The sequence below is a fragment of the Chaetura pelagica genome, unplaced genomic scaffold (genome assembly GCF_000747805.2).
Source record: "Chaetura pelagica isolate M959 unplaced genomic scaffold, ChaPel_1.0 scaffold70, whole genome shotgun sequence".
NCBI classification, from domain to species: Eukaryota; Metazoa; Chordata; class Aves; order Apodiformes; family Apodidae; genus Chaetura; species Chaetura pelagica.
Window position 1 is genome coordinate 1,368,591 of NW_009952265.1, and position 12,419 is coordinate 1,381,009.

Genomic DNA, 12,419 nt, shown 5'->3' on the forward strand with positions numbered 1-12,419 from the left:
TTATTTGTATTCTCTACTTTCTTTTAATCTGGCTAGATGTTTTTTCTCCTGCAAAACTATTTTACTGTCTACTAGATCTCATTTATTACTTAAGTTGCAGTAACACCTGGGTGATTCAAGCAGAGTGAGAGTAGGACACTCTTTTTCCTGCTGACTCTCAAATTTGTACTGAAGGCAAGCTGAGGACAGTGATAATGTTTGGGAACAGGTCTGTGATAAGACCAATACAAACCTTGGATAGAGCTGGGGGAGGATGTGATGAATGGAAACAAATAGGTTTGTTGTTATTTGCTATTGTTTTAATCACTGTAATGGCAGAGGTAAGCCTTAAATCTTTAAAAGGATAAAAGTAAAACAGTTGAGGAGGAGAATTCAGCATACTTTATGCCTCTGCTCTTGTAATCTTCCTCTAAATACTGAAATTTTGTAATTTTTTTCTTGTGAATGAACAATGATTTCTGGAGCATCGCCTGTGATCACTGGTGAAGCAATATTAGTGTTCAGTGATTCAATTAGATCATAAGGGCCAAACCACACAAGTGTTTCCTGTTGTGAGATCAGGCTGCTCTGGGTGTATAAATCTTGTGATGTTTTACATTTTTAAGGCTCCGGATTCTAAAGTCAGTTATCAGATAAGATTCTCTCTTATGAAGAAAAAAAAATACATATTATCACCTTTCTGACTTGGCAGGAAAGGTGTAGCTTCTGTTCACCTCAGAGCTTGTCATGTGTGAAAGTTTATTAATCATGGGGGATTCAGTTTTGTACTAATTTTCATGTTCCTGACCCTGACAGTAAAAAGAAGGAATGACACGTTCTTGAACATGCAGAATCTTCACTCTAAGTTTCCTACTTTTCCATTTTTTCCTTGCTGGCTACAGTTGATTTTACTTGTATGTTCTTTTTGAAGGAAAACAAAAGTGTTTAGTTTTGCTGACAATATACAGCCTTTATTTTATTTGGTTATTATTTAAAGTCCAAACCAACTTGTTAAGGATTCTGAGGGATGTAGTTCTTGAAGAGAGTTTTTGTAAAGATGATGGCAGAATTTAGAAAAAAGAGCAGGTTACTGAGAAATAATAAAAACCTGACTGGCATGTGTACCTTTTTAATCTTAAGATGCTGACTTCCTCACATTTGTTAACACTTCTGAATATGTACAGAAAAACTCCCTATACTTTGGCTTGACTTTGCTGTTTTTCAAAGAAATTGCTTAGAGATTTCTGACACTTGTAATCTAAAAAAAAAAAAAAGTATGCATCTTAATTGATGTTGTGCTTGGTTTCTGTCGTCAGTTTTGGCTCTTTCTAAGTGTTTCCTTCAGGCAAAATAAGAATTGTGTATGTTTTTACACACAAAATAACTTTCTTCCAAATAAAACCCCAAACCTTTCTACAGTTTTGCAGGCCAAGATTCTGTTTGCCAAGTTTAATTCCAGTTCTTTTTGCACAGTTAGAAGTTCCTCAATTTTGTGGTTACAGAAATGCTGACAAACACAGTTGTATGTAATGGTGTGTATTAGTTACGAGCATTCAATTCATTTTTTCCTTTTAAGGTCATTCTTTCATTAAGTTAGTTTCACACACTGCTGTTTATGATATCAAGACTTTCTCCCTTCCTTCCTTCCTTCCTTCTCCCTCTTATATGACAATAATTTCCCAAGGACAGTGTCTGTACTGCAGATTGTTGTCCGATTTTGCAGCTTATCAAGAGAAGCTATTCAAGGGTTTTATTTAATGGTTCTATTTAATGCTCTCATGTATGCTGCTTTTATTTCTACCAAGACACTAATCTTCTCTCAGTTTTAATGGCCAGTGTCTGTTGCCAAACTAACTTTTGAATGGCCTGGGTTAAGCTTATGTTACTGCTCAGGCAGACAGCTTTTCAGAAAAGGGTGAAACAACTTCTTTGTTTCAAAAAAGAGAGAGTAGAGGAGATGGAAATGCTTGCTTCAGGTACAGACTTTTTCTGAAAATTCTGCGTGCAGTGAGACTGCAGTGAGACTGCTTCCCTCACCCCACTAGCTGCCAGTAGAAATGGATTTATTTACATTAGTGGTGCTACTCTTGGATTGAAAGCCTTCCATTGTTTGGCTGAGCTGGTATTTAGTTAACACTTGAGTGCTGCCTGTGTGGAGCATATCCAGCTACGGAAATGACTGTATTGCACATAACTGTCCATTCTTGCCCTCCTCAGCTCTCCTCTAGCTCCAGCATGTGTGTTTGGATTGTAATGCTCCGTCTGTGCAGTAAATATTTCTCTTAGTAGTACAAGATCACTTTTTTTGAAAACTCAGAAGTGTATGTGTCTCTATATTGCTTCCAGAACTGGTAGGCAGCATCAACATTCCATGGCTGCCTGGGTGAGCCAAATTTGGAAATGGGCTAAATCGCAGAGTAGTCTGGGTCTGGATTCTGAAAGATAATGCTTCTGGCAGAAAAGGCATCCATCTTGTTCAGAGATGCCCCTTTAGGATTATTTTCAGATTTCTCTCTAGCTGTCGTGTATCTTTAAGCAGAGTGTGTTAGTTTGATGCATCAGTAGGCTTTTTAGAAACTGCAAGAAGGTGTTGCCTCTGGAATTCCCTTGCTGGAGCATGCACTAAACGAGCAGGCAGAAGTGGCAGTTCTAACATGAGCAACGTGTCCAAGCATATCTACAGTGCCCCACATAATCCTGTGTGAAAAATCCAAAAGTAGCACTGACTAAAGCTACAGAACAGAACTATCATGCAACTGGTAAAGTGGAGATAGTAATTTGAACATTGAACATGCTTAAACACAGCCCTTCATGTTCCCTCCCCGCTCCAAAAAAAAAGGAAGTGAGCAAAAGATTTGGTTCTGATTGATTAGAAGTTTTTTAGAGCTACTTGATTCAGACATCATCTTTAGTACTGATGTGTATTAGTACTAGTTTATTCCTCTAAAATATAACGTAACTTCCCCCAGCTTCTTTGTTGGAGATAGATGACTGCTTTTTTTCCTGCAACTCTTGATTGAGATGGAATGCTGTAGAAGACTTATCAGGCAATTTCTGGTTTGTTTTTCCTAAAGCCAGCATGGTTCTATAATCAACTAAATTTTATAATGGGAAATACTGAAGTCTTGGGGTTCCTCAGTGCTACCATGTGTACTGCCTGCAGTAGGAGTTCAGTGGAAGAGAGTTTCCTCAAATCCTTTATGTCCATTGTTTGTGAGCCAGGTTCCTAGCTTTTCCACCAAGATAGAGCCGTGAGCTGCACTCCCTCCATACCTTCCACTTTCCCCCATCATATTTCTGACCATATCTCTCAGACATTCTCTTGTAGGAGTAGAGAGAGAGCAAATATTTCTTCTCTGTTTGGGTCAGGAAATGGATGTTTGGGGGTTTTTAGTGTCAGCTCATCTCTCTTCATCCCTACCTCTTTTCATAGCTTATTAATGGAAAACACTGCACTTAGTTCAACCAGTCCTTCAAAGAGGCAGAGAGGAAGTGAGCAGGACACATCAGGGTGGTGAAGACAAAAAACCATTGCATTGTGATTAGTTCAGCAGCATCCTACACTTGGAACCTATAGAGTCTGATTTTTTGGGACAGAATTGAGGCAAGTGGGGAAGGTCATCAGCATGTTGCTCTTTATATGAATGGAAAATGGCTGTTTTAGCATTTCTTTCTCTGTCAGTCAAACTTAGCCCACTACCTCTTTTATTAGTGTGGGATTTAGGTTTTGGGGTTTTGTTTGGTTTGGGTTTGTTTGTATTCTTTTTCCTTTGAGCCAAATGTTCAAGGAACTGCAGCACAAACTGTATATCCATTACAGGTGTGACTGAATTGTGCAGGGTGAGAGTTTGTGATAGGCAAAGCTGTGGATCTTTTGGGGGATCTTAACTGGTCAGCTACTTTGTTCTAGACTTCTTTGTTTATCTGATCATAATTTCTGAAGTTCTAGTTTTTCTTGCTTCATTTAATTTCTGAAGTAAAATATTCTTTTAGAGCTTTGTTACACTAAAGTTACTGAAGCACGATACAGAATTCAAGGGGTGTTTTATTTGCTATCTTTGCTATAGAAGCTTAATGAAAACATCTGTAAGTAGAATGGAAGCTAGATTAATATTACACTACTATTACTATAAAATATATTTTCAAAAAATTTCAGGCAGGGCATAATAATAGTAACTATGGAAACACTGCTTGAAGAGTTGAAAGGATGGGGCATCTGGTAGGCTTGCTTACTTGTAGGCATGAGAGAATTCCAGGTTGTGGTTTAGGTTGAGGAGGACTGGTAATGAGGAGAGAGGCTCAGTCTCAGTACAGTGGTGGTACACTTTGACATTAAATCTGGTTGTGTGTTGCAGTGTTCTTATCCATGGTGGAGAACATGAATATTTTTGTAGAAAAATTTGCCTTTCATAGCCAAAAAAGTTTGGGTTTATTTCTTGTGCATGTTATTTTGATTAGAATTTTGGTTGGGTTTTGATTTGAGCAAGGACAGAAATAATTTTCTTTCTAGTAATTTTCAGTTAAGTCTCTTCTAACTGCATTTGCTGAAGTTAGCAGTAAGTGGAAACTTCCATAGAAAGAAATTCTGGCTTACACAAACCTATCAGGAGAGGAGGAGGGGGAAAGTTGGGAATGTTTTGGGATATTTTTTTGGTGTGCTTTTTTTTTTTCTAATGCCTGATTGCATTTTCAGCTTGCTGAATGCTTTTTGGTGTTGATGAACAGATACTAGGGCTGTTGAGGTGGATTCTAAATCCCTGTCTCTAAGGTTGCAGTTTCTAGTAATAAATTTTCTTGTATTTTTATTAAAAACCATAAATACTATTAAGAGAAGCTCAGTGGCTTTGTAGGAGGAGGAGAATGCCCACAAATGAGAGAGCAGGACTCTTCATGCTGATACAGCTGTTCAGAAGTTTTGGTGCCCAGCTTGAAGCTCATTCTAGTTGGCTTTGAAAATGTAATTTCTGGTTCCTTTGTGGCACCCTGGTATTGCCTGTTCTGTTCACAAAGTGTTCATGTGTGAGTGCAGTGTATTTCTAGTGCAGTCATTATGTGGAGTCTTGTATTTTGTTTTTGGTTCTGTTAAACTCTGGCTTAGGAACAATAGTTTTTTACCTTTACAGTATCTCATGTAATGATGCATGCTTCAGCCTGTGTGGAATGTGGCTTCCCATCCATGTGGAGTGACTCATTTTTCACAAATGCAGGGGCAGAGGGCTACATCAGAAAGTATAACGCGTTAAAAGCTGCTTGTGAACTTCCCTCTAGAATCTGCCGGTTGTGTGCTGGCATGCCTTGTCTGGTCTAGAAGGTGCATAAAAGTCACAGCTCATACCAAGATTTGATGGGGATTACTCAAAACCTGTTAACAAAAGGTTGATTTCTGTTACTGCTTAAGGAGGTTTCAGTGATCACTAAACAGAAAAGGGGTGTCTTCCTTCTCTGTTTCCCATTCCATACACACGATCATTTCAAGTACAGGCTTTGAATTAAGGCTTTGAAAAAAAAAACAACAGCCCATACAATGCAAGTTGAATTTCAGGTATGCTTTGATTATCTTTAGGTTCATGGGTGGAACAAATTCCATATTCTGTTACTGGTTTAGAGACAGAGCCTGGAAACTTGTGACCCTTGTTTTTTATCATATGTGTGTCGATAAAGACTGAGACAAATACTCCAGCTCTGGTCGTGCAGCCTTATATGGGACAAGGAAGCTAGCTAATTCAACCATGTGAGAGTTTTAGATAATAGTGTAGTGTGGTAACATGTGGTAACAATGGTCTTGCCTACTTAGCAATATTTTTATATTTAAGCAAGTTTGAGATTAGCTAAGTGACTTATTTTAGGATTTCTTACAATAACTTTTTAATAAGATGGCTCTTTATTTACAACAGCTGCAACTGATTGTAGAGTTCAAACATCCTTTGATGCCCTGTAGAAATGTAAATAAAACAGAAGTGAGATAATGGTCGGAGTATCTATAATTGGAGAAAGTGCCATCCAGTGCCAGAGCAGAGGAAAAAAAAGTTTGGGCTTGCTGGATTCAGGCACCAGCTGAACAAAAAGAGCTGAAGGCTGGTAGGGTCAGTCTCAAATGCAGTCATCCCAGAAGTACAAGAACAGCCTACTCTGAGACTTTGCTCCTGTGCAGGAAATGTAGTTGTTATTAACAAAACTACTTGCAGTCTTAATTCTTCTGAAGACCTTATTGTCTTAGCATTTTGATAGTTTGTTATTCAGGTTTTCAATCATGTTTGTTCAGGAACTGATACTTTGAAGCAGAATCTAAATTAGATTACAGCTTACTGAGCTTGTTTGTTTGAAATTGCTCAGGTCAAAAATAAGAGTTCTGTCTTTTAACTAGTTCAGTTCTTATGTGTGGCCCATCTCACTTGTTTCCTCTGTCTTTTCTCAGCTCACTGCTCCGGTATGGTGGGAATCTCTCCCTTCAGAGTGCCATGAGCGTCCGGTTCAACAGCAATGGGACCCAGCTGCTGGCTCTGCGGCGTCGCCTTCCCCCAGTCCTCTATGACATCCACTGCCGCTTGCCTGTCTTCCAGTTTGACAACCAAGGGTACTTCAACTCGTGTACCATGAAAAGCTGCTGTTTTGCAGGTGATCGTGATCAGGTAATAAGAAAGCAATGCTGTCCCGAGTCTCCAGAGTTTCCATGAATGTTTGAAAACAGCTCTGTAAGTTGTTTTTTTTCTGATTCACGAGATAGAACAGGAGTCAGGACATGTGCAGGCTTACTTCAGAACTGTTTTGCAATGTAGCCTGTGAGAGATGAAAGCATGTATCAAAGCAGAGATAAATTCTACCTCATGTTGGATGTGATGTAATAGTTAGAAGGTGATAGTCACAAGAAAAATATTTGTAAGCTTTTTAGGTTCAATTAATATGACTTTAGTCTTAGGAGTAAACAATATTATCTGGATAAGGAAGCATCTTCCTTTAATTTCAGAATTGCTACTGACTGCAGTAGAGGCAATCCCACAAAACATAAATACTGTGGGTTTATAGTTACTCATTCTTACTTCAAGTTGTAATGTTTCTCCTTTAATACTATTCTACTGGTTCAGATTATAGGTCTTTATGGTTCAGTATTCTGTAAGTGGTGATGGTGAGGATGGAAACTAGGCTGGAATAGTTCATTGCTTCACTGAGGGCAGGACTTTGTCCCTACTGCTAATGACAAAGAAATATGTCACCCATTAAGTGACTAACAGCAGTTTTTATGGTTCTGGAGCTGGATATTGTCTTTGGACACCTGTATTTAGTAACCATTAATGCTGCTTAAGGAAAAAAAAACACTTTTTATTCAAGCCATGATAGTACAGAACTAAAATTTGAAAATTTATTTGCTGTCATGAGTAAAATTTCCAGAGTTAGAATTTGGTCACTAGTTGTATTGATGCTGCTGCTGCAGGAGGCAGAGTTGAGCTTCTTGCAGATTGTGAGTAGGAAATACATTTATATCACTGAACTTGAGCAGTGTTTGAGTTTTACATAGTTTTTGGCTGAAGGAGTATGAAAATGCAATAATTAAAACATCTTAAAACATGTGGCTTACTATAAAGAATGGGCATGCACACGTATTGTTTAAGAAGAAAATTTCTGATGTTTTGTGATCCATTATTTAGTCAGCCTAAAGATGACATTCTTTTCTCCTCTGGAATTCAGAGCAGACCTGTGTACACTCTGACATATAGTTTAGCTTGTCATCTGTTACTGAAGATCTAGATAAAAGCTTTAGTGTCTTCTTGTTTTGCTCTCTAAGTCGTTTTCTTATGGATGTGGGGTTATTTTAATGGAAAGAATGTGGCTGTTCTGTGTCAGGTTGATGTAGTAGTTCAGAAGCCTGCATTTTTAAAAAGCCTGATATTCTTTTGGCTTGATGGATTTTCTGTTCAGGTAAGTAGCAGCATATAATGCAACTACCAAGTTGGAAATCAGAGCAAAATACATTTATATCCCCATATTAATGCTGTAAGAAGCTAAAAGGAAAGATGAAGATGGAATATTAGAGAGATGTGGCATATGACATTTAAGTACTTGCTTGTACCCATCTTCTAGCTGGAAGGAAAAAATATAATGAAGTTGCAGAAAATGCCAGGGTGGTCCAGCTCTGTATGTCTAAAACTGTCCAGTAATGCTCAAATTCAGCTAAGATTGTTAACACTATAGATAGTCTTTAGGGACTGCCTTTTACAGAGAATGCAATTCCAATTCCAGGTGTATCTAGAAAAGAAGGCTGGAGTTGGAACCTATTTTAAGATACCTGAGATGAATAAAAAATTACAATGCTTTTTGAGTTTTGCCCTTCTATACAACTAGCATGCTTTTGCTTTTTGGTGAATTTTGTGGGTATGAAATAATGCATACAAGGCTCCTCCCATGAATCTGAACTCACCAAAGAAATCTGTTTCAAATTTAATCTGGTTCCAGACCCCTGCATCATTTAATATTGCTGTCCTTTGCCTTAATAAAGAATGTCTTCCATTTGAGATCCATGCAGAGTGAGCTTCATAGAATTCCTTGCTTGTGTTCTCTTGTAGGATCAAAACTTAGTGTGGGCTAAGGCTCATTTAAAGGGATCTAAGGATAAGCAAGTTGTGTTCAAATCATGAGTGGCAGTTGTGGCAGGAAGGCCTCTAGCAGTTTTCTCTCATTGCACTCCTATTTTCTCTATCTTCAGGTTTTCTTTTCATCTTTATTAAACTGAAGGGTCAGTCTTTTTTTCTCTTTTGAACTATCTTTAATAGTTAAGTTTTAGTACTTCACACAGAGCCTAGTAATTTAAAAATGTGACTTTCCCGTGTTCAAAAATTGTGTTGTCTGCACAGTCAGTTCCTCTCCTCAAGTTGCATTTTGATCCTCTATTTTAACACTAACAAGAAGGGGATATCCTTAACTCATCAGTGACTAGAATGCAGTTGCAGTGGAAAAAAAAATGAACTGCTGAAAGGGGGAGACCTATCTTACCCAGCAGAGGTGATGCAAGACCTTTCACTGATGCAGCTTCCTAACCTGGCAGAAGTATTTTCTTCTTTTTCCTAGGTTAATGACTTATATAGACACTTGGAGTGTGCTGGCAAGCATTTGAGTACAATATAAGGAAGGGATCAGAGTCTGGGTGAGAGATGGAGTCATGGCCATTCTGTGCTGTGAGACTCTGCTCTCACAGAACTGCAACCTTTGCTAGTCTATGTGTGAAGTTTGTACATGAAAAAAGGTTTACTCACAGGAAGTTTTCCCGTTGAATAACCCACAACTGTTAGTCTCTTAGTTTGCTGTAACATGGTGAAAATCTACAGAGAAGGAAAATAACTCTATGTTCCATATGGAGCTGTGGGATTCTAGTATGGCAAAAATTAACAGATTCTGAGCTGCAAGTACATAGTTTAGGACCTCTCTTTGAGAGAAATTTAAAAAATTAAATACTTAAGTTCCCATAATAATCAGTTGTTTTATGCTTACTTTGACAAACTATGTGTGTTAAATTATTACAATTTCTTTACACAAATGAAACACAGACTCCTAGTTTGGAAAGAGTTTTATTGGTTTGTCAGCTGATGGCAGTTAGGGTCTGTATACTAATCTTTTCTCAGTATTGTCACTTTAGTGCCCATAGAGTGTGACAAGTACTCAACAGGACTTGAATCCAGAACTCCTGACTTTGCACTCTAGAGGAGAGATACTGCCACCAGTAGGTGTGCAGTGGTCTGGAGTAGTGGAGTATCTGGGATGCAAGTAGATTGAGACCTCTTGTCAAGGAATAAAATAACATTAATGCCTTAAGAATTAAAGCTCAGAAAGATTCACCTGTTAACCCAAATCATGGTCGTTATTATAATTATTATCTTTATCATTATTATGTTTAAAATAACACATTCTGAAGTGCTTAGATGGTTTTGAGTTGTTGCAGGTATTTTGAGTGCCTGGGTTGTAGCACAAGCTAAGTGACAGCAATCTTGGAAGATGAACAGCTTTGTTTCTTTTTGTGTCCTTGCAAACTGTTGTTTTCCTCTAAAGTGATTATTGTCTTAGTCCTTGTGAACCTAATTTAAAAAGCAGCAAATAGTAAATACAAGCACAATAGTAAATACAAGCACAAAAGGATAGGGGTGGGGAGAAATAACTTGTACCCTGTGAATCAAACAAAAAGTGTCTTGACTCTGGCATGCCCTCAGACATTACATCACCACTCAGCCTTTTCTGTTAACATTACACTGGTATAGGAGAGTTTCAGGAATGCACCACTCACAGTACTGCAGACTGCTCCAACTCCCTATAAAGTTACAGCCTTCAAAAGTTGAAGCCTGTGTGCTAAATAGTCCTGGTTAGGGATAACTTAGTTTCTAACAGGACAGAATTACTACATTAATGTAACCATTCAAAGAACAGGATTAGCTGTATAGGTGCTAGGGGTCTTATATGGTTGTGTGTTGCCTTCTTAAAGAAATAGAACTTTACTTCTGTGTTCTTCTAACTCAAAGGCCATTTATCTCAGGAAATACAGGGCAATATTTTTTGTAACGAAGATATTGTGAGTTTCCTGTGCATAGAAGAATTCTTAAAGAACAGTAGCTGCCTGCAGTCAGTGTTCTGTAATATATGAAAAGCACTTGGGAGTGCAAATATGTTGTTGTGCTTGGATAAAAAGAAAATCAATGTCTTGCTGTGTTTTAAATTGGCTTCTTCCAAGAATTACTGGTGAGGTTGCATTTTCGTTTTGACTTTAAATGGCAGTTTAAATCCCAGCCAGATAGATAACATTGCAAACATATAAAATACTTACATGAGTAATTTATCTGGCTCTGGAATTATTTAGTTGCTTCTTTCCTACAACTGTTGGTAATTAACATGGGAGGGTTATACTGAAAACACATTTTTCAGAGCTAGGGTCTTGATAGAAGGGGTTGCAAATTTTCTTTAGCCCTTCTTATTTTGATCACCTTTTCCCTGTTCCTTGGGGAATCCCACCTGCTCCATTTCTTGTCTACCTTCTCTTCTGCATTTTGTAAGCCCATAGGGGAGGTTTTTAGATCTATGCACAGTGAAATGTGAGCCCAAAGGGACCCCTACTGAAGCTAAATTCTGGTGGAGTGGAACCCTGTCTCAAGAGACTGATGTGATGTTTATAGGCTTCATGTTCTTCAGAGGTGCATCACAGTAGATCTGCAGTTTAGTAGCATCCCTTGCCAGACTGGTGAGTGGGAAGGAAAGGGAGAGTGAGGTGGAATGCACTGCTAAAGGTAACACCCAATGAGTGCTTCATGAACAGTGTTTCTTGTTGAGCTGTTAAAAATTAGGCCTTGTCTAGATACTGAAAAAGTCACGCTGAGTTATGCAGGATTTTGACTAATGGAATATTTGATTTAAGTGTATTTGGAAAATGTAAATAACAGATGGCTGGAGAAAACAAAAGAGAGCAGTTGGGGTACATGCAGTTTCAGCTGTGTACAGAAGAGTCCCCTCATACGCTCAGATAAACTTGTTGCTTTCTTTGGAATGTAATAGGAATATTTTCCCTGCCACTGAAATCTGCAATAAGGGTTTCTAAGTTGCTTTTGTTCATGATTAAAATTATTGTTATGGCCTTTCTGCATGGCAAAAAGGCAGCTGTAAAAATGTTGATGGATTGTTCCTGATGATGCTTCTGTAAGCATTTAAAACTGCCCCACACAGAGCTGGCTGCTTATAAGATTAGGGATTTAGGGAGTGGGAATACAAAGTTTTGGCTTTGAATTTTATGTACTAGGAGCAATTTGTGTTTCTCCAGTCTGCTGTGTCACAGCTTTTCTTTTTCCAGTTCACGAGGTAGGCATGCTTCTTACTGAGGAACAAAGTTTCTCTTGTAAGAAGCCTTTAGTTGTACCTACTTGATTCTCAGTCTAAAATGGAAAACATTTAAGCTCTTTTTTTTGTGCCAGTTTCAGCCTTCCTGAAAAAGTCTCAAGTAGTAGAGGTTGCAAGCTGCTGCCCTAGGTAGTATGAGAAAGAACAGCTGTTTTCAAAGCAAATGGATTTCTTAATAGCACAGGGCTGTATGCCCTAGTTGTGGATTACTTTTAAAATTTGATAAATATTGCTCAAAAGATACATTTCTGCCCCAGAAATATTACAAAGCAGAAGATAAATGAGCATATAGGTATCCTTTCTTGCAGGTAAATTATTTTCTTAACCATAAGTTTTCCAGAACACATTTCAGAAATTATTTTCCCAGTTATGTCTCTTCTGTCTTTAGGCATTGTCATTGAGAGACAGCAACAAGAGGTTAATATCCTGAACAGATGATTGAGAGGGGAGGTTCTATACTTCACTTGGGGCTGTACTGGCATCCACCTGACCCATATGGAAGCCAGTTGAAATAGATAAATGAGAAGAAACATTGATTGATTTGTGATTTGTATGCGATGTTAGTGTTCCAGCTGCTG

The 12,419-nt window shown here is 38.2% G+C and overlaps 1 protein-coding gene across 1 annotated transcript in view; it reads left to right on the forward strand.

Moving 5' to 3' along the window:
• DCAF5 (DDB1 and CUL4 associated factor 5) overlaps window positions 1–12,419 on the forward strand; it is a 64,182-nt gene that overhangs the window by 22,602 nt on the left and 29,161 nt on the right. Inside the window, exon 5 of the mRNA XM_010007677.1 lies at window positions 6,395–6,608. Coding sequence (XP_010005979.1) covers window positions 6,395–6,608 — 214 coding nt within the window. The remainder of the gene's footprint in view (window positions 1–6,394; window positions 6,609–12,419) is intronic.